The 23,192-nt window shown below is 44.7% G+C and overlaps 1 protein-coding gene across 3 annotated transcripts in view; it reads right to left on the reverse strand.

Annotated features, from left to right (window-relative positions):
• NSF (N-ethylmaleimide sensitive factor, vesicle fusing ATPase) overlaps positions 1-23,192 on the reverse strand; it is a 170,988-nt gene that overhangs the window by 27,910 nt on the left and 119,886 nt on the right. For all 3 annotated transcript variants that reach the window (XM_067556201.1, XM_067556200.1, XM_067556202.1), the window contains exons 13-17: positions 19,721-19,816; positions 18,862-19,018; positions 17,807-17,940; positions 10,673-10,739; positions 9,393-9,472 (exon numbers count right to left, since the gene is read on the reverse strand). In XM_067556201.1, the coding sequence (XP_067412302.1) occupies positions 9,393-9,472; positions 10,673-10,739; positions 17,807-17,940; positions 18,862-19,018; positions 19,721-19,816 (534 nt within the window). The remainder of the gene's footprint in view (positions 1-9,392; positions 9,473-10,672; positions 10,740-17,806; positions 17,941-18,861; positions 19,019-19,720; positions 19,817-23,192) is intronic.

The raw sequence follows: 23,192 nt of genomic DNA on the forward strand, positions 1-23,192 counted from the left end.
TAGGAATCCTGATAATGAATAAAGGCACCCATTTTGTTAAAAATATCAAATTTATTTTAATCCAATGATAAGCTATTACACAAAGATTTTTATCCATAGATCTAAATGCACTTTAAAAAGGTAACATCCCCATTTTAAAGTTGAAGAAATTGAGGCACACAGGAAGTCAGTGGCAGAAGTGGAAGTAGAACACAAGCCACCAGTTCAGTGCTCTGACCTCCTGGATCACACTGTTGCAAGGGCTACAAAGCAAAATCCATGTAACATTACACTACTGAAGCAAATCTGCTTCATAGGTTAGTGGCAGTTCAGAGATGTGCACTATTAAAATGTAAGATTCACAGAGATCATCAGATTAAAACAATTGTGTAATGTTAATATAGTATTCTATAAAAACAACAGTAAGTGCTACCATTCTGTACAAGTGAAGGACAAATCGAAGATGTGTCTCTCTCACCAAAAACTGCTCCCATTGACTGCACTCAGTCATTGTCAATTTACAGGACTCGTCTGTCAGGATGGGACCATGTGATTATTGGATGGCTGGACTTTTGCAGGATGCCATCTGAGGAACTCCAAACACCTTCCAGACCAGTAGATCATCACACTAATTGAATCCAAGCTGAGGATTCATCAAAGATCTAGATTAATGGGGTTTATCACTGACAGATATTTAACCATCGCAGTAATCAAGGTACTTGCTGTAATCAAGCACATAAATGACTAATACTGATGAATTACTGCAATTCTTAATATTTCTAGAGCAGAAACAAGAGATACCCCATCAGCTGAACAGACACCACAACCCGGCCTTCTTAACAGCAAACATGTCTATTATGGCAGTTCACAAATGGCCCAATTGGGCGTGGGACCCCATCACCCTAGGGGCTGTAAAGATCCAGATAAGAGATGATCTCTATCCCAGCTTGGGATCTTACAATCCAAGAGATATGGTTTCCAAAATTAACCTGAACATTATGATCAGCCGGACCACAGTTACAAGTAATCGTAACATCACTGACTACTTGATCATGCACTCCATTTTCTTGCTTGGGTCCTTTTAAAATTATTACTCCTTTCACCCATGGCCCTCTTGCTAATTGCTGTAATATAAAGATGAGACTGACAGAAAAATGGATGCTGACTGCAGTGTAGAACAGACAGGGATACACATGGAAAAGACTACCTGACCAAGTGAGAGGAGGCAGGGTGTGTACATTTCGCAGTGAATTGATTCTGTGTATCAGCTACCACTGCAACATCTTGGAAGTCAACTGCAAGAGAAGCATTATTCAGCATTCCACCACGTTGGCAGCTCTCACAACAGCGGAGATTTCCAGCGACCCCAGCTAGCTAGCAGGGTGTGGGGAGTAGAGTGGGTGAGAAAATGCTTCCCCCACCGCATTTCAACAAAAACAAAATGTTTTCAGTGAAATGTTAAGTGGAAGATTTCAGCTTTTCATAAAAAGAAAAAAAAAATCAATTTTGGTGGCCAAAATCTGAAACATTTCTAAATGGAATGTTTTCAGTTTTAGGTTTCTGACAAAATAAATTTGAGGAAAGCCAATTTTCCATTAGAAAAGGAGAAAACTGAGTAAGAATGGCAGAGGCTGGTGACGACACCACACACACTGACCGGGCCTAGACTGGAGTCTTACTAGGGAGAGAAAAGGCAGCTTCAAGACAAACCCTGCCTGTAACTCTCCCACTCAGTGGTCTGGGGTCATTGCTTTCTTCAGCCTAACCAAATATATAAGGAAAGATGTTCCAAATAAATCAGGCAACTCCACTTAAACATCTCCACTAGTTTCTACCCTGCATCATATCACCAAGCACACTTTTAAACAGTCGCCAGAAAGCCAAAGCTCAGGTCCCACTACCATCAGACCCTGAGAGGAGCTAAGCTATCTGGAGATAGGCAGCTGACAGCAAGGGAACAGGATATGCACTACAGCAGAAATTAGTCTCTGGGACTGTTTGTAATCAACATATAACAAGAGGTCTCTAAGAAAAGAATCTCTGCCACAATCAATAATTTAAATACAGGTTGTATTAGTAGAATTCATTTGCATTTCAGACGTTTCACCCAGTCTGTTCAGTACATTAATGTGAAAGTTTAGTGGTCGGGACCGCTTCACCCTGGTATTACCTGTGAAACGCATTTGAAAATGAAGAACTGAACAGCAGTCAATCCATACTAATGAAGGCTAATCACACAACAGAGTTTTACAATCACATGCTGGGGCTTTTCTATCCATGTTCATCTTACTTTAATAGAGAGATGGTGTACTTCTACAGAGTCTGACCGACCTTGCAGCACCGGCAGATGAAGCCTCACAATCCCTCTGTAAGGTAGATCATATCATTATCCTCAGTGGATAATACTGAAGCACAGAGAGTCCAAGGCCAACCTTTTCACAAGTGGTCTCCTGTTTTCAGAGCACACCCTGAGGAACCTAGGGACTAGCTGCCACAGATTCTGAGCAATGACAATTCCTGGGAAAGTCAAGAGGAGCTGCAGGTGCTCAACACATAAGAAAAAGAGTTTCAAGTTGGTTACATAAAAAATTAAGCACCACTGACAAGCAGCAGCTGTTTAAACAGTACAGTGCATCACTATATAACAGTTTGAGACAGATGATTTTGCTTCAGAATCATCCTTTAGGAGGCTGGGAGTTAGAAACCTTGCCTCCGCCACTGATTTACTGAACGACCATGGGCATGTCTCTTAGCCTACCTGTGCCTCAAATTCTTGATTTATATAATGGGGAAAATACTTACCCAAATGTATAAAGCATTTTGAGATCCAAGGATGAAAGCAAGTGCTTTGTTCACCACTCTACTCAAATGACTTCAACAGACAGATAAGAGTCTATATAAACGACACGGGGACTCGGCTACACACAAGATTATTCAGATCCCCCAAGAGAGCAAACAGGGCTCCAAGCAGCAACCAAGTTCAGTAAATCTCATCATTCGATGACAGGAGTCAGACTGAGAAGCTGCAACTCCATTACAGCAGGGCAATGACAGAAAGCAGAGGGAGAGAATAAAGCTAGGGTAATTCCATATATTTCCATGCTTCATAGAGACTATTCACTTTTCCTTGGCTCCTCATAGCTTTTTAATGGGCCTTTTGGGTGACTGGAATCCTTCCTTAAATGATGGGGGGTTTCAAACAACATGCCAGATTCTGCTCTCAGTTACACAGATGTAAATCCAGAATAACTACTGACTAAAATAAAGCTACTCCCAGTTTACACCATTATAAGGTAAAACAGCATTTGGTTCTATTATTTTTTTAAACCTACCGTTCCCCACACACATGCCCAGCAATGCTGGGACATCAATATTCTGCATGTGGAACTATACCAGACAAGGAGCATGTTCCACTCCCCTCCCCCTCCCACTTCACAAATCTGAAGAAGCCTGCCAAGTCCCAGAAAAGGGGCGGGGGGCCTCCGGGAGCATTGGAAGGGCATTCGCAAGGGTGTCCGAGAGCATCTTGCTAAGCCGGACATTTCACAGCACTGAACAAATTGTACGTCCAGCTTAGTTAGGGGATGCTGCAATGGTCTTTCACTCCCGAGCTGATTGTTAGCTTTTCATAGGAACCAGCAGGGAAGCACATGTGAAATCTCTGTGGAGTTGGTGAGCGTCCCCATGCCTTGTGTGACTCTGCATGTAGATGAAGCAGCCGATTAGGCTTTCAGAGCTGCTGCTGCTTAGTTCTCAGAGAAGTCCTTTTCTCCAGCTTGGCTCCCTGCTGCGACAGGCCTTTTCAATCTTTCTATTTCCCCCCACCCCCATCTCTTCTGCTGCAGAACACAGGGAAATCTGATTGAAATAAAGACCCAGGAGAACACGTTTTATTTTCTTCTCTTCAATCCATTTTAGAAAAGCTTTTTAATTGGTTTAAAAAGATGCTAAACAAAACGCAATGTTTTCCAGTCTTCTTGACCTGATAATAGATACCACTTTTTAAACATTGCTCAAAGGGACTATGAATCATGGAGTGCACAACACGGAATTTAAAGCAAACTCAGAGTTTTTCTATGGCCTTTAAAGTCTTATAGATTTACTTTGCACATTTTTTTTAAAAAGCAAACAAGCCAGAAATCCCAGCTCCCGGGGGCTGCTATCCAACAAGCATTTTTAGTCCTGCATGGGAAGTGTAAAGACGAACAGTCTCAGTGGGAAGAGGGGGAATCTGGGAAGCAGCTTCCATAAGCCAATTTAACACAGAGCCAGGTATCTTAATGCATAATAATACAGAGGCCCAGAAATGTCCCTCTTACACACTAATTTTGCCCATGGTAGCTGTGGGAAGCTGTTCACAGATTAAGTGTACATATTGTCAGTGACGACGTGATGACTCTGTGTGAATGTGTAACCTAGGTACTTACGCTATGAGTATGTGTTCAACTGCGACATACTCTGTCTCCCACTCACCCCATCTTTGTGGTTCCTATAGCTCTGTCAAACAAATGATACTGTGCATGCTGTTTGCTAGCAATGTGAGAGATGACTCTTGCCACTTCAATGGCATCTCTCATGAGTGCTTTGGATATGCAGGTATGAGGTCAGGGTATTTTTATTAGGAGTTTAAACTAAGGTGTTGATCCCGCAGAGACTTATGTGCTTACTTTATGTTATGCATGAGAGTAGCACCAATGGGATTTATGCACATAAGTCTGTAGAATCATGACCAAAAGCAGCAGCTAGTGCTGTGGGAATGACTGATCATAGTATTGCCTGCCAGGAGTTCCCATTCCAAATCCCCACCTCTCCCTTCTAGTTTTTCAAGCTCCATAAAGACTCAGTCTTTAAGGTCAGAAGGGACCAATATGATCATCTAGTCTGACCTCCTGCACAATGCAGGCCACAGGACCTCACTCACCCACTCCTATAATAGACCCGTAACCTAAGACTGAGTTACTGAAGTCCTCAAACAATGATTTAAAGACTTCAAGATTCAGAGAATCTACCAGCAAGTGACCCGTGGCCCATGCTACAGAGGAAGGTGAAAAACCCCCAGGCCTCTGCCCATCTGCCCTGGGGAAAAATTCCTTCCCAACCCCAAATATGGCGATCAGTTAAACCCTGAGCATGTGGGTAAGGCTCACCAGCCAGACACCCCAGAAAGAATTCTCTGTAGTAACTCAGAACCCACCCATCTAACATCCCTTCAGAAGCCATTGGGCATATTTACCGCTAGTAATCAAAGAACAGTCAATTGACAAACTAGGCTGTCCCATCATACCATCCCTTCCATAAACTTATCAAGCTCAGTCTTGAAGCCAGCTAGGTTTCTTGCCCCCACATATAAAACTCTGTGACTCTCAACCTCCTTTTCCTCCCCAGATCAAAGCCCCATGTCATAATCACAACCTTCCGGTTAAAGGAAACACCCTTTACAAAAAATGCTTGTCCTTTTCCTGCTGCAGTGCGGGTTTGAGATTTAGCTTTTTCTTAACGGAAAGTGGGGGGAGGCTCGGAGCCGAGCAGAGGGGGGGCAGGTAGCTGAGCTTCCCGTGAGCAGCTGGGAGATGCGGAACCCAGCGGGGAGGAAGGGGGGGGCAAGCCGCAGCTGGGCTCAGCTCCCAGCAAGCGAGAACAGCTGGGCAGCTCTGGCTCTGGGAAGGTGCAGAGCCCAGCACAGGGGGAGGAGGGTAGCTGCAGCTGGGCTGGGTTCGGCTCCCCATGAGTGAGAGCTGCCAGCTACCACCACAGCTAGGCAGCTCTCACTTGGCAGTGAGGAGCCAAGCCCAGCACAGCTTCCCCCTGCCAGCGTTTCACCGCTTAACTGTTCTATTTTTAGCATGTTTAAATGGATTCTTAATTAAACTAATCTTTATATCCCTACCCTTCACTGTTTTCTCCCTTCCCACCTAGCATTGTGTGTTTGTGTTTAATGGTTATTTAATAAAGACATACTTTCTGAAAGCATGTCTCCTTCACACAGCAGTTGCTGCTAAAATTGATACACAATGGCAACTGGATCATTTGCAGAGTACAAATCATGGTCAGGAATCATCCGACTCTTCATGCAAGGTGAGTAGTAAAGAGAGCACAGCAGAGTGCTGTTTAGAAAGACACAGATTGTCAAAATGGTGCCTCAAGGTTTTCCTGATTCGAATAGCCTCCCATTGTGCCCCTCTAACAGCCCTGATATCTGCTTGATCTAACTCGGCTGCCAGGCAATCCACCTCTGTGCTCCAATCAGGGTGAAACTTTTCACCCTGAGCCTCACAAATACTATGGCACGCACAGCAGGCAGCAATAACCATGGGAATATTTTCCTCATTTAGGGCTAACCTGTCATAAAGGCATCGCCAGCGTTCTAGAATGTGCGTTTGGCAGATTAAAAAGGTTATTCGGCACCTGCTCAGCCTGTTATGAAGCACTCCTTGCTGCTGTCCAGATTACTCATATAAGGCTTGAGGAGCCAGGGCAGTAAGGGGTAGGCTGGGTCTCCCAGGATCACTACGGCATTTCAATATCCCCCATTGGAATCTTGTGGTCGAAAGAAAGTACCTGCTTGCAGCTTTCTGTACAGACCAGTGTTCCTGAAGGTGCGTGCGTCATGCACCTTCCCTGACCACCCAGCACTGATGTCAGTGAAATGTCCACAGTGATGCACAAGCACCTGCAATGCCATAGAGAAGTACCCTTTTCTATTTATGTACTCCGTCGCTAGATGGTCAGGGGCTAAAACTGGGATATGCATGCAAGCTATTGCCCCACCACAGTGGAATCCCATTGCTGCAAAGCCATCCACTATTTCACGCACATTCCAAGAGTCAGTCTTTCGTAGCAGAATGTGATTAATTGTCCTGCACACTTGTGATAACGCAGCCCTAACGGTGGACTTCCCAGTTCCAAACTGATTCACAACCGATCAATGGTAATCTGGAGTTACCAGCTTCCACATTGTGATAGCCACATGCTTCTCCACAGGAAGGGCTGCTCTCATTCTGGTGTCCCTGCACCACAGAGCAGGCGAGCTCTGTAATGGTGGAAGGAAGGTGGCTTTCCACATCTGAAAATTCTTCACCCACTGCTTATCATCCTAAACCTGAACAACAATGCGATCCCACCACTTGGTACTTGTTTCACACACACACAAACGATAGTCCACCATGTGCAGCTGCTCCATGAATGCCAAAAATAATCTGGTGTTTCTTTTCATGGCACACCAGATTCCTGTTCAGATTGGGAGTTCATGATATACTGCCTGACCATCCATTAAGTGTTCATAACACTGACTACCATAATGGACAGTAGTGCAGGATCTATCCTTTCAGTCAAAGATTGTGGGTGCACAGTAAACAGGATCCGTTGAAAAATGCCACAAAATGCAATCAATCAGAAACCCACAGAATGATGGGACAGAAAAAATGTATCATGGGACGTTGAGCCTGCACCCATGATACACTGCGATCCTCTCCACCTTCCCACAACTCCTAGCTGCAGAAGGTAGTGAGTTGCACAGCAAGATAGCTACCCACAGTGCACTGGTCTACTGTGTGAACAGGCACGCGCGCGCGCGCGCACGCACGCACGCACACACAAGTGCTGTGTCAACAAGCATAAGTGATGTAATTATAGCACTTTTTGCATCGACAAAACTCTGTAGTGTAGACAAGGCCTAAGTCTAAGCCCTGGTCTACACTCACCGGGCGATTCGGCGGCAGTCAACGGGCGTTACGCAAACTACTCTATGTAGCTTGCGTAACTCCCGTCGACTGCTGTGCTTCCCTTCTGTGCGGTGTCTTCACTGCACTGTGCTGACGGGAACCGCATTCCCATCAAAGCAGCGCTACGCCACTTGAGGGGGTGGTTCTACTGCATTGACTTCTGGATCGACTGAGTGGGTCTTCACTGACCGCTCAGTTGATCCAGATAGGTCGATCTGACGGCAGCGACTTTGCCACCATCAGAGTAGACATACCCTTAGTAACTAGGCTGAGACAAAAGGCTTTTTTGGGTAGGTCCTAATTTATTCCTCTTAGGAAGGCAACAGTTAAAAGACGTTTACAGAGATGTTTGTAGGAGACTATTTAAGATGAGAGGTGTTAAGTGCCCACTTCATCTGAAGTGGTCTCCAACAACATGTATTAACTTTGCATGCTGTTCCAATCTGTTCCAGCATGTATTTAGCTGCGACACTCTGCTTACCTTCTCCAGACCTGAAGAAAAGCTCTGTGAAGCTTGAAAGCTTTTCCTTCCATCAACAGAAGTTGGTCCAATAAAAGATATTACCTCACCCACTTTATCTCTCATATCCTGGGACCAACATGGCTACCACAACACTGCAAACAAGTAATTTCTGTGCAAGATTAGGAATAAACCAATGTCGGTGCTGCTGCGTATCTGCAACCTCCCATCCCAGTCTATGCATGGCAGAGCCAAACTCTTCCAAGGCAGGTTTGGGGGACACCTGAGTGCTTTGTAGAGGACAAAGAGCTCTTTAGTAGAAATCTTCTCTCTTGCAGTTTGCTGCTGCTATTAACAGAAGCTGCGGAACTAAAGTACTATATTCCAGTAGGAATTTTGTCACTCACTTCTGTAATTAAACCAAAAACTGTCCTAAATAAAAGAGTTTATTTGTGCATCATTACTACTTTATTTTCCAGCATGTGACAATGGGAATAGGCTACCAATTTATTCGGTGTTAGTTGTTTTGCTTCCTTTGCCACATCCTTTCTTCAACTTTGCCCTTATTCTATAGGTTCAAACAGTGGAATTCAAATGAATAGCCAGAAAGTGGTGCTAGAGACCCTCTCCCCTTGCTTCCCCTAAAGAAAACCCAGGTAAGTTGTCATTTGCATGGTACCTAAACTTCATCATGTCAGCGAACATAAGTATAAAGACCTTCTGAGCCCAGTTTTTAACTCTGGAGCCTACCATCAGACTTTAAAAAAATTCATTTTCAATGGTACCTGGGAATTTCAGCTGAGGTAGACACGATAAAAACCCATGCTCAACTGAAAACACCCAGACACACCTGAGGAAACTCATTTTTTTTAAATTAGATAAGAGAAAGACAACCATTCTTTAGTTTGGAAAGATCAGAATTTACTGTTTGTTTCTCAGACAAATTAATGGCCAGAGAATTTTGATCTTCACTCTGTAAACTTGCTGCACATTCAACACACTGCCTTCTCATGTAAGAAATTTGCAGCTATCCAGGGCTTACTGAATTACTGAATAAACAGCAATGAATCAGGATAAACTCCGTTTAAAAACCTTTATTTACCTAAAAGCATTTAGCCACTGCTACAATTAATATTTCTGTCAGCAAGGCATGAAGACTTCTACCGCAGGGTAGTTCTAGGAATGACAATGCCCATGGAAATTTTCATCCTACCACCATACAACTTCCTTACCTGAGGAGGTGCCTTTTTTAGCAACACGAGAAGGGCCTGCAACACCAAGTTGGAGAATCGAGGTCCAATGGGAACATAATCTGGAAGGGAAAAACAAACATTTTCCTGGATTATGTCCAAATGACCAGATGTATCATGTTGTACAGCAGGAATCAAGTTTTTCTGGTTCATTTTTCAAATTCTATTATGCTCCTCAAAGGAAAGCTGAGTGGGTTTAAAGGGAAATCTTCATTCTCAGCCTTGCAATCACAATGAAGCAAAAGGAAAAAATATTGGTTTTTAAATTCAGGGATCACAGTTTCTATTTCCTTGTCACCTGTGAATGCCTGCTTTATAACTGCTCTTCAATAAGCCTCTCCAAAGAACAGGCCTTTCCTTTCACTGCAGGACACCATCGTTATTCTACTTCTGAGTATTTCCTGAGCAGACACTGCCTTATTGTAATGCTTTATATAACGTGGGCTAAATAGAGAGGAAGCCATTTTACTTGGATGACCTAAATCTGTGTCCACAAAAGTGCATTAATAACCAGGGTTTTCAATATACAGTGCCTGTCTATTACCCGAGAAGCGTCTCTCCCCCCCCCCCCAACCTCCTTCTTCTGGCATATTCATTAACGAAAACAAATACTATGGAAATCGAATTCCAGGACCCAAAAGCATTAAAAAAATGAATTCAATGTATTGGGCTTGTAATACAGGTGACAAACCCCGCTACAAACCATATCCCTGCACTTACAGTGCTTGAGTCATATGGTCACTCTCCTGTTCGCAAGAATGTCTTGGTTTCTACAATGGAGACACCCTGGGCGAGCTGCCCCACTGCCTTGCCCCTGGTGCAGCGAGAACCAGCTGTGATGAGTGGGTGTAAAGTGCTAGGGAAATGAGGATTCTGCCCTCATTCAGACTGCCAGTCATATTTTACACAGTTGTTTAAATGACTGTACAAAGATGCAAGACAGTGAAGAACCAGACCCCTTTCTGACTTGCTAATTAAGCCCATAAATCTCACTTAGTTTGAAACAACACACATGGAGGCTGGAGCACAATGACCAACTCAAATACCTTAGAACAAGATTAAGCCAATTGTGAGATGGAAGACAAGAATATTACTGCTGGACTTCAGAAATGATTCGTTTAGACCATCATGTAGGATCAGCTCAAAGCCTTTGAATCATCATACTTAGATTAGACTCCGTACACAGTTATGGTTCATGAATCATTTCAGGTCTGTAACATTATGTTGTCTGTTGCACAGTGCAACCGAACTCTATGACTCACCTAGGAGCCTTTCAATGTCATCCACTACTACACAGCTGAGCTGGGACTTGTATGCATCATCAAAGATCTAGGGGAAAAACAACAACAATTTATTATTGTCACAAATCTGGACATGACAGATCTCCATTTATATCCATGAACATGCCTCAAGTTGCTCGGACACATGGCCTTGTGCACTTTTGTGATGCCATGCATCAGACTACACCTCAAACTATTTCAGGCTGGCTGATGTCAGTCTATCAACCAAACAGGCAATGCATGAACGTGCAAGTCAAAATCCCAGCACATAACAGGAAAAAGGGGTTTGAAAACATTAAAAGGCCCATCTGCTTGTCTGTCTTACCTAAAGTTTACCATCTTCCCTGACAGCTTAGGAAGGCTCCTTTCCTTCAGCATCATCCTGTCTCTGAGTCCGTCTGTTTCCCCAAGAAGAGCCTCCAACAACTGCCTCCCACTCTCCCCAAAGTCCTCTTTTTTTTAACTTTGTCCTTTCGATTTGTTAGTTCTCAGCCTGGGCAAAACAGCTATGTAAATTAGCTGGCGCATGTAAGTAGCATCTTCACAGCTTAACAGCACAAGTATTGTTTTTTAATCTCTGGCACTGTTTACCAGGAGGTGTTTCAGCTAGACCCAGTGTGTTACCTTCCCTGTAACACTTGACTAAAACTAATTCTCACACAGTAAACATTTCAGTGCAGCCATACAGTAAATATTTCCCATGACCCTGTGATTAATATTAATCAGTATTTCTAACTTATTACACATCAGTCCCATGTCCATCCCAGCAAGAAATAATGGGATCTGCAGCACTCTGAGGCAGCAGCTTTCTTTAAATTAAAAATGGAGGCTTTTATTGAAATAAGTATGACAATGAATAATCCAGTTGATACCAAGCCTTCTCGTATTGATTTTGTTATTAAATTCAATAGATTTTACATGGTTTCCTCGTAACGGCACAGGCAGTGACTCAGTGCCCCACTGGGGTCCCGTGCGGCCTTGCAGGTGTGCACCCCATTACTGTCCCCCAGGGAAGCAGCACAAGGCTCACTTTAACTGCCCATGGCAAGGAGAAGACAAATACTATTAGTAAAATACAACTTCCCATTTTGGTCAGGGTTCAAGCCAAGAATCATTGTAACAACAGTTCAGCAGAATCCTGGCTCAGGGCTCCTCAAACTTACAGCTGACATCTAAGTCTCTGAATCAGGTCGGGTGTATCTCCAGGTGCCTGAGAGAGCAAAGGCCACCCACTGAAGCCTGCTTGGCTTCTACTCCTCTCACTCCGTTTCCTGTTCCTCTCTCCTCTCTCTCTCACTCCGTTTCCTGTTCCTGTTTATATATAACTCAGTCCCCAAAACCACACAAGACCTTGTTGATTATCCCCAGGCTGCACATTCCCGTCCATCCCTTAAAATAATAGTACTCCTTTTCTCTTGCATTCTTTCACACTCCTCCACCCCAGGCCCTTGCCCAGGGTAAGGTCTACTGTCAGTTTCTGACTACACAGGCACTTCACTAGGACAAGCTGCTTAGTTGATTTCACTAGAGCTGGTGGCTTAGCCACACTCCCTACACCATTTCCTCCAACCTGCGGAGCACCTTCTTCTTAGCAGTCCCAAGGAAGTCTGTAAGCCCCTTGGTCTTATTTTTGTCTTTGTCACCGAAGTATGTAGAGACCAGAAGTTGTGTTCCCAATGTCTTATATAGCTTGTACAGTGAACAAGCTCCTTCAACATATTGTAATTCAATTATGAGCACTGGGCGTCTCCCATTGATGAATGAACATAAGGCCAACTGCGGGCTCTTCAACAGCAGACTGGCAGGATACACTCTCAAGCACATCCTTCAAGAGTTAAGATTGTCCTTTATCCAGGTATCTGATTATTATTGAGCACATCTCACCCCAACATCTCCAAAAAAGGACTTACGAGAGCCTGTTTCTGATCCTCTTGCATTTTGTGAGAGATGAGTTCAACAGAGGAAGAGGAGGTTACTTACTTGCAACTGGAGGTTCTTCAAGATGTGTGGTCCCTGTCTGGATTCCAAACGTGGGTGCGTACGCGCGCCATGCGCCGCAGACAGAAGGTTTTCTTAGCAGTGTCCATTGACCCACATGTGCCTCTCGTGTTTGCAACCGAGGCTATAATAGGCCGTGCAGGTCGATGCTGCTTCAGTATCCCTCTGACCACTAAGTAGTGTGGTCCACAGCAGAGGGGATGGAGGGTGGGTATTAGAATCCAAATAGGGACTACACATCTCAAAGAACCTCCAGTTACAGGTAACTAACCCCCTTTTCTTTGAGTGATGGTCCTATATGGATTCCAAAGTCTGTTCTATAGTGCAGCCCATGGCAGCATCTGCAGTCATCGTATGAGCCATGAAGTCAGGCGTAATGAGCCATGAAGGTGTGGATGGGTGACAGATGCCCTGCCAGGAGACATCGGCGAGGGAGGCCACTGTGGCTGCGTGCGCTCAGGTAGACTGCGCCTTGATATCAAGTGGCATTACATTTGTGAGGGTGTAGCATTCATGAATGCACCCAGAGACCCACTTGGAAATGCCCTGGAAGGCGAGGACTTGACCCATGCAACAGTTAGCAACTGACACGAAGAGTCGTGGTGATGCATTGAAGGCATGGGTCTGAACGCCAGGGCACAGAGGATATCAAGGGGGTGTGGGGCTTGAGGTGGAAGACTGGGAGGTGGATACTACAGTGATTTAGGTGGAACTAAGGAAACTATCTCTGTGGAAGGTGGCATATGAGGGGTTGGTCCTCATGGCTGCCAGTGCACTCACCCATCTAGCCAATGTGATGGTTACCAAGAAGATCATTTTCATGGAGAGATGAGAAGGAGAGGACATTGCCAGGGGCTCAATGGGTGGTTTTGTGAGAGCAGAAAGAACAACATCAAGATCCCAGGTGGGTGTGGGTTTGAGTATGGGCAGGAAGGTATTGAGTAAACCCTTTAGGAGTGCCCAGTGGTGGGGTGTGTGAACACAGAAATGCTATCCACCTGGAGGAAAAACGCACTGAGGGCTGCGAGTTGGATCCAAATGGAGCTGAGGGCTAAGCCTGAGGTCTTGAGTGCGAGTAGGCAATGAAGGATGGTAGATATGGATATGTACATAGCAGGTATTGGTGGCAATGAGCCCAGGAGATTAAGTGCTTCCATTTGTCCTGTTAGCAGGTCCTGGTGGATGCCCTCCTGCTTTGGGTAAGGTTAGCATGCACAGGGGTAAAGCATGCCCTGTCTATCTCTGAGCTCCATCCAAAAACCAAGCTGTGAGGAGAAGAGGGCCAGGATTGGGATGTCAGAGTCGACCTTGGTGCTGCGTGAGAAGAGCTGGCAGTGGGTGGAGGAAGAGTGGTGCGTGGACAGAGAAGTTCAGGAGGTACAATCTTGGCAAATCTTGCATAGGATATGTGGAGGAGGGGGATGGGAAGAAAAGTGTAGTGGAGAGCATCCGTCCATGGGAAGCGAAAGGTGTTGCCCTGCGAGTTCTCCCCCATGGCTCCCCTGGAGCTATAACGCAGAAGTCTGCAGTTTTTGCAAGTGGTGAAGAAGTCTAATTGCGATGTGCCCCACTTGTGGAAGAGGCACCCGGGGGGGGGTGTCATGCAGTTCCCATTCGTGGTTCAGGGTAAGTCTTGCTGAGTGCATCTGCTAGGGAGTTTTGGGTGCCTGGCAGATATGTGACCTAATGTTTGATGAACTAGTTCCAGAGGTGGATGGACTCTGAACAGAGGGAGGGAGACCTGGTGTCACCCTGTTTGTTGATGTAAACTGCTATTTGCAACATTGTCTGAGAACAATTGGATGTGTTTGGCCTGCATATGGGAAAGAAATGTCTGGCAGACTAGATGGACCACCCTAAGTTCCAGGAGGTTTATGTGCACCCTAGCTTCTCAAGGCATCCAGTTGTTTTACGCAGTGTGGTGGCCTAGATGAGCGCCTCGACCTGCAAGGGAGGCATCTGTTGTGAGCGTGGCTTGTGGAGTGGAAGGCTGGAAGGGAGTACCAACCAGTAGGTGGGAAGTGTTGTTCCACCATGTGAAGGACATCAGCACCTGCTGGGGAAATAGGACCTTGCTGTCCAGGTGATTGCAGTGTGGTTTGTAGATGGAGAGAAGCCACACATGTGAAGATGGGCATGCGGTGTGACTGAGGTGCATGTTGTCATGTGGCCAAGAAGGGAGACATTGGCAGATAGTGGCATGGGGTTGTGGCGTAGACCTGCAATTTGATTTGTGATGGTGGTGAAGCAAGCCGCCAGAAGGAAGGCCCCCGCAGCAATGTAGTCAAGCTGTGTCCCAATGAAGTCTATCATCTGGGTAAGGATGAGGACTGACTTCTCGTTTATGCAGACCCCGAGAGAGGCAAAGAGAGCATGGAGCAAGGATGGCAGAGAGTAGGCAGGGGTGGGGGACTGCAACAAGGAGCTAGTTGTCCAGGTAGGGAAAGAGAGTAGCTGAGACGGTGCATCTGTGCTCCCACAACAGTGAAGACTTTAGTGAATACATGTAGAGCCATCACTATGCTGAAAGGCAAGACTCAGAACTGGTAGTGGCTGGGCCCCACTGTGAAGTGGAGGAACCTGTGATGGGTTGGGTGAATGTTGATGAGGAAATAGGCATCTTGCATGTCAAGAGCTGTGAACCAGCCTCTTGGAAGAGACGGGGGTAAGCAATGTGAGTGTTACCTTTGGCATTTGAATTTTCAGATAAAGCCAGAGATCTAGAATGGGGTGGCACCCTCCACCCTTCTTCAGGATGAGGAAGTAAGGAGAGTAGAGCCCTCGTCCTTGCAGCAAGACAGGAACAGTTCTATGGCACCCTTGAGGAGAAGAGCATCAGCCTCTTGTTGGAGATCATAAAGGATGGGGTCTCCAGTGGGTAGTTGGGTGGAAATGATGCGGAAACAAGAATTCTTTTGAGCAGCAATGGTGGATGAACTACAGTACCCAACTGTCCATAGTGATCTTGCCCCAGCTGTGGGTGAAAAGGGTAAAACGGCCCACAAAAACAACATGGGGCACCATGGGAGGGCTGAGGAGGAAGATCACTGTTCTCGATGTGTGTATCAAAATTGGTGCTTGAGTGGCTGCTGGGGGAGGATGGAGAAGGTGGTCGTGGCAGAGGCGGGGTAGCATAGTCTCTGGGATCACTCTTGGTGGCGTGGTGCCTCCTGCTGGTGCTGATAGTAAGCCAGATAGGGGGCCTGAGGGCGGCAACAATATGGTTGTCGTTGCTGTCTGCGTCTCGGCACTGGTGTATAGATGTCGAGGGACCTGAGTGTGATGCAGAGTCTTTAAGGGAGTTCAAGGATTCGTCAGTCTTCTCACTGAACAGCTTTTGTGCATCGAAGGGCAGGTCCTGCATGGTGGTCTGGACCTCTTTGCGGAACTTGGAGAATTGCAGCCAAGAGTCTCTATGGAGCACCATCCCGGGTAGCTAGTGAGCAAGAGGCAGCGTCAGCCACGTCTATGGCAGCCTGACAGTCTACCTTGGCCACCAGGTGGCTCTCGTCAAGAAGAGCCTGGAATTGCTGCTGTTAGTCTGGCGGAAGATACACCTTGAACTTCGCCAGCTTAGTATAGTTATTAAAATCGTATTTTACCAGGAGAGCCTGGTAACTGGCAATCCTGAACTAGAGGCCTGCGGAAAAGTATGCCTTGCGTCCAAGGAGACCCATCTTTTTTGCCAGTCTGTCCAAAGGGGTAGACATCAGAGGGTGCTGGTTGGATGAAGGATAGCCTCATTAATGGGAAGAGCCATCTGTGAGGGTCCCTGTGGTTGGAGGCTGTCCAGAAGTTGGTGCTGGGTGTCCTGGATCTCCTCCAATGGGAGTGCAATATCCACCACCACTCACTGGAGTAGCTCCTTATACTGGTGGGGTTCGGAGACGTGGGCGTATCAAGTATTACCTGCAAGGCAAAGAAGGCTAGCAGAGTCCTACGAAGTTTGTTTGACGGGTTAACAAACTGGGGTGACAAACGGCTATCACTCAATTGAACACCAACAAATCTCTCTTTTCTTAAGGCAGAGGATTAACAATGTCACTCATTAGTTCTGGACACTCCAAGAAAGCATCATTCCCTCCTCATCCAGGATCTTTCTCAGAAGAATCAATTCCTGTTCCTGGTCTGACCAAAGAGATTCCACTGTGAACAGTGGAGTCTAAAGTATCTTCTAGCCCTTTTTCAAATGCCTCCAACTTCTCCCTTACTTCTGCTTCTGGGTTTCCATTTTGTTTCTGGCTGCTCTCTCCACTTCCGGGTCTCCTTGAAGTTTGTGACCTGAGCTCATGGACTGCTTTCTGGGCCATGTTTTTCTGGGTTGCATTCTCTTACATCTTGGCCAATTGTCTTATGAGTTTGAGATATGAGCCTGCAACTCAGCACTCTGGTCACACAGATCAGCAGAGTCTTTCTCAAGCTTCCTACAAGTTATTTTCAATTCTGACCACTGTCCTTTTTTGCGATTCAGGGGCTCTTATGTTTTTACATTCTTATGTTCTTTCCAGTTTGCTTTAAGTGTTTCACCTAGGAACTCTGTTGCTGAGATAGTATGCAATTTCCCAGGGCAGCATTCAACTGCCTTAACCATGGTCTTATCCTTTCTCTTCCTGTAATACCACCTTATTCACTATACCCGTCCAACTTCAGCAACAGAAAAGGCAGGGATCCTACTGAAAACAGACTCCTTTACTATATAACCCTGATACATCTATAAAGCATGCTCTATCCTGGACACTGAATGAGGCAAAATTCCTGAGGGAAAAAAGTATGTGATCATGTAATTAAAGACAGTCTCATAAAGCATATGCACAAGAGGACCATATTAAGGCAACCTGAATTCTGGCATTTCCTAACTTTTGAGTGCTTGACTTGCACTTTGCTAAAGTGAGTTTGAACCAGGTTTCAGCATATTGCTGATGGTAGTGAATAAGATCAATGCTATGTCAATAAGCCCCAGCCTTCTAAACAAGAGCATGTATACAAGGAGGGGGAGGAGCAGGCAGGTAAGTCTACTTTCAGAATGGAGAGCACAATTTAGGGCCAAGTCATTTTTCAATCCCATATCAGAGCGCACAATAATCGAGTTAAGATAAATTACAGTAATAGCCATACTACCTTCTTCATAGCTTGGCACTTAGCAGTTTCAGAAAAGCCGATTGTCTTATCAGGAGAACAGATCTTGATGAAGGGAAAGTTGGATTCCTCTGCAATCTTTGCTGCCAAGGCAGTCTTTCCACTATGTGGGGGACCTGGACAAAGGAAGTCAGAAAGAGGGAATAACAGATTTTTCAAGGTTCAAGGTAAACTAGATGGACTTGAAGAAGCTAACGATCTCATTCACAGGGACCTAACGCTTTGAAGTGACCCCTTACTTGCAGAAGATTCACTCTCCTTTCTTCCCTCCTGTATAGCATTACTTTCCAAATGGGTTCATTTACTGAGACTATTTGGACTCCAAGGAGTGCAACTTGCAAAAAAAAGCTAAGAACCAAAAAGATGCTGCATGTCTTTTTAAGCTAGTTGACTACTGCAAAACAGTGGACACATTTGCTTGGATTTTAAATGGATTTGCTTAAATTACATTTATGCCCCTTGTGCATTTTTAAATGAGACGGCTGGCAGGAATTCTGTGTAAATGTTGAGAATACCTGGAAGGCAAAAGTGGAATTTGTAAGTGGAAACTCACACCAGAAATCTAATTCAATCAAGTATCAAACATACCATACATCCTATATGCCCAACCAAATGAAACAATACCACCAAACGTAAGTGTCATACACTAGCAACAAAATGCTCACAAACAAACAACAAACTAAATTACTCTCAGGAGCTATTCAGTGAATAACTTGAAGTAACACATCAATTCAAGATAACTGCAATCAGCTTACAGGCTGTTTACACACAGAAAGGCAAAACTGATCAAACAAGTTATTAGTTACAAATTATTCACCCCACTCCAGTGTTCCAAGAGCGGGCATATGTCCCACACCCCCTCAGGACCAGATAAACCCATTTTAATATCTGGTGCAACATGCATTCATCTAATCACTTTGCCAATGATACTTTTCTTTCTGATAAGTGGACTTCACACACTACTGGATGCTTAGTCCAAATACTTGTATGAGATAACTGAACAGACAGAAGCAACATATTAGTACCCGTAAACTCACCTTCTAACAGAACGCTAACCAGTGGAGTGCGGTCACTGTTTTTGGTTTGTTGCACAAGCAATTCTCCATCTTCCAGCACCCTGGTTACAGGGTCACCCCACTTGATAATGCCATTCATGATGTAACTTGCATAATCCTCCTGGTTGGTTCCAAATGCCTGTGTTTGGTAAGATGAAAAAATTGTTCTTAGTAGTGAGTCTTGTTTGAGCAAAGGAAAACATGGCAAGGGCCACTAGACAAAACTAGAGTGACAGGTGCTGTGGTGGCTTTTCAATATAATTGTGAGATTTTGACACACATTTTAGCTAAGTGAGCAGTTAAATGATAGACATACCAGTGATGTAGTATGGGTTGTTTTAAAGGACCATAATATCAGACGTTATTGCCTATTTAGTATATGGTAACCTCTGTAATCAAATACTGTTAGGTTTGAAATCATCTAGACTTTACTAAAAGATAGCAAGTTCTCTGCATCAGAGCCCTCCTAATCCTTTTGCCACTGAATTCAATGTCAAATCTCTCATGGATTTCAATGAGATTAGGCTAAAGATAAATTAGTGCGTACTGCAAAGTGAATGGTCCCATTTTGCAATCACTTTATTTAACATTTCCCATGCGAAGAGAGGCTGCAGAATAGAGTCCTAAAATGATGGGAAAGAGACGAAAAGTCTCAATTCATTGCTGTTGAACAGTATTCAATTTTATTAAGCCACAGAAATCATCTCAAAAGCCATCCTGCCACATTATACTTGTCCATATGCACTGCTTTGAAGTGATCACTGTATTTGTTAGTTAAGAGAGCATGTGTTCTTCTCCTGCGCTCTCTGCTTATTCTATGAATTAAATAGGTTCCACTCACCGGCTTGATATCATTCTCCAGCGAGGCAAGAAAATCTCCCCTTGTCACCTGTAGACACTCTGCTGTCTCCATATTCACTTCCACTTTGGTGCTGGCCTAATTAAATTACAAGGAAACGGGTTAACATACAGTCTCAGTGTACAAGTTACCTCATGGATAAAGAAGTCCAGCTGATATCAAGCATACTAAGTTAGTGAACCTTCAGGAGTTAGCCTTTCACACTGCAGCAGAAAGCAAAGGTGGTTGGAATACCCAATTAATACATTCCATGGGTATTTCTCCTTAGTAAGCTCCAAAAGCAGGGCACCAGGTCTTCCCTTCTAGCCACTGCTTTTAAAATTTATAACTTCGGTGGTTTTAACAAATACATTGAGAAAGATTTTCAAAAGAGCTTAAGTACAAGTCCCACTGATTTTAAATGAACTTGTGCTCCTAAATTATTCAGTTGCTTTTGAAAATTTCAGCCAGTATGTAATGTTTGCTCTCTATTTTATGTTCTGCAATATTTATTAATGGGCGATAAAGTAATAGGTATAGAATATTTATGTACACCACCCTACTGCAAAGTGTTTAGGCAAAAAGAAAACAATTGTTCAAAAGTACTATGTTGGAGAAATGTTTTGAAAGAGAAATTCTAAGTAGTGTAAGGCTTGAGGCAGTTTTCAGCTAACAAGTTGTAGGCTGAAAACTCACTTAAACGTCTAACAAACCTGAGCCTCAAGGACAATGGCTAGTGTAAATATCCGATGGCTCAGGAAGCCAGACATCCTCGTAGTGATTCTAATTCCAATGAGAACAGCACATTTGCTTTTAGAAATTCTGTCTCGTCTTCCTCCTATCTGTAAGGACTCCCCTTCTTCCTCCACCCCAGGTGTAGCCCTAAGATCCTTGATGTAAGAGTGATTAAAGTGTCTCTGCATGTATGTAACAACCATTATCACTGTTGTTCTCTCCGGATGGGATAACATCTGTATTTGTAAGTGAATAGATAAAGAATTTAAACGTACTATGTAATCGGTAAGAAAGCGTATACAATTGACCACTGTAACACCATGAAGCTGATTTATCAGACTTCCCGGTATCGTGAATAAACCTCTTCAGTATTGTCTGTGCTGTCTGATTCTTGGAGAAAGAATCCTTCATGCTTTACAGTAGCAAATGCCTGACATTTAGTTATAAACGTGTGTGCTACTGGGCAGCTATCGCATGTCTACTTCCAAAAGAATGGCCAAAAGCTTGTATATTCAGCCATTCTGTCATTTTTTTTCTGATCGATTTTCCATGTACTTCCACTTGCATCTATTTTCCAAGCAAGTTAATAAAACACATGTACAACTCTGCAGGCCCTCTCCCACGAGACACACAGGCAGTCTGACTAGAATACACCGAAATACCCTACAGTGCCCAATCTCACCTAAGGGTTCAAGGCGTTAAAAAGTATTAACTACGTGGTTACGAAGTCAGAGTTTAAGGAAGCCGTTTCACTGGCTAAGGGATAAAATACATCTGAGGCACTGGGCTGCTCCCATCTGGATCACTGTGTGAGAAAAGGAAGAGAAGTTGCTGATGCCTCGTAGCAACAAATCAGTTTCACTAACTGATTGTACTGAGCAAGGTATCAGCTTCTGTCTAACCTGGTAATTAACAACATGGAGGAAGGTAAACAGATGTGACAAATCTGCAGTAATGTCTCTATAGAACAACTGCAGTGACTGGAGTAGTGCGCCACAAAGGTGTGGATGGACAACCATGTTGCAGCCTTACAGATGTCCAGGATCAGAATCTGAGCCCTTGTGGAGTGAGCAGTCAATGCTGAGGCTGGTATCTTAGCCAAATCATAACAGGCTCTGATACATGATATGATCCAAGAAGAGATCTTTTGAGATGAAACAAAGTTCTTTCATCCTGTCTGCTACTGCCACAAAGAGCATCATCTTTCTAAAAGTTTTAGTCCTTTCAAAACAAAAAGTCAGCACTCATCTGACATTCAATAAATGAAGCCTCTGCTCCCAGCTGTTGGCGTGTGGTTTTGGATAGAAGATCGGGAGAAAAATGTCCTGGTTAAAGTGAAACTGCGTCACTACCTTTGGCAGGAAAGGTGGGTGCGTGCACAAATGAACCTTGTCTTTGAAGACGACCATGTAAGGAGGCTCAGATGTGAGAGCTTTAAGCTCCGAAACTCTTCTAGCTGACGTGGTGGCCACCAGGAAGGCTACCTTCCATGATAAGTAGAGAAATTAACATGTTGCTAATGGTTTGAACGGTAGTTTCATAAGCACTGATAGAACCAGATTAAGATCCCACTGGGGAATTGGCTGACACATCTGAGGATATAGCCTGTCCAGGCCTTTGAGAAAACACCCTACTATGTGATTAGCAAAGACCAAGTGGCCCGCTACCCAAGGATGAAAGGCCGAGATTGCCGCCAAGTGAACTTTAATTGATGATACCAAAAGCCCCTAATGTTTGAGGTGTAATAGGTAGTCCAAGATGAGAGGTATGGATGCCAGTTTGGGTGGAGTACTCCTCTGCGTGGTCCAGATGGAGAATCTCTTCCATTTAGCCAGGTAGGTGGCCCTACTGGAAGGTTTCCTACTGCCAAGGAGATCTCTCTGACCTGCTCTGAACATTCTATTTCCAGAGGATTCAGCCTTGGAGCTTCCAGGCCATGAGGTGGAGAAATTCAAGGTTGGGGTGAGGAAGACGGCCATGATCCTGAGTGATGAAGTCTGGTACTATCAGAAGACTGAAAGGAATCTCTACCGACAAGTCGAGAAGCATGGTGTACCAGGGTTGGCGTGGCCAAGCTAGAGCTATCTGGATTATGGAAGACCTTGTGAACCAGTGGGATCGGCGGAAACATGTAACACAGGTGGCCCGTCCACTGGATGAGGAATGCATCCACTATTGACTGTGATTTTGGAAGAAGCAAAACTGCATGCACTTCCTGTCGGACTTTGTCATGAATAAGTCTATGAAGGGAACCCCCTGCTTCTAGAAGATGTTGTTTACCATGTCCAGACGAAGAGACCATTCATGGGTAGATACTGATATGCTGAGGTGATTGGCCAGCGCATTCTGTGACCCTGTCAGGTATGACACTTCTAGATGAATTTGGTGGGCTATGCAGAAATGTCATAGATTGAGGGCTTCCTGGCACGGGGGGGGGGAAGCATGCTCCACCCAACCGGTTTATATAAAACATTGCTGTTGTGTTGTTTTCTGCACCTTAAAAACCTCTAAAGATGGAGATTCCACCACCTCCCCAGGTAACCAATTCCAGTGCTTCATCACCCTCCTAGGGAAAAGGTTTTCCTAATATCCTACCTAGACGTCCCCTACTGCAACTTGAGACCATTGCTCCTAGTTCTGTCATCTAGTACCACTGAGAACAGCCGAGCTCCATCCTCCTTGGAACCCCTTTCAGGTAGTTAAAGGCTGCTATCAAATCCCCCCTCATTCTTCTCTTCTG

This window comes from Emydura macquarii, unplaced genomic scaffold (genome assembly GCF_026122565.2).
Source record: "Emydura macquarii macquarii isolate MOO-44397 ecotype Brisbane River unplaced genomic scaffold, CSIRO-AGI_Emac_v2 contig_1692, whole genome shotgun sequence".
Lineage (NCBI taxonomy): Eukaryota > Metazoa > Chordata > Testudines > Chelidae > Emydura > Emydura macquarii.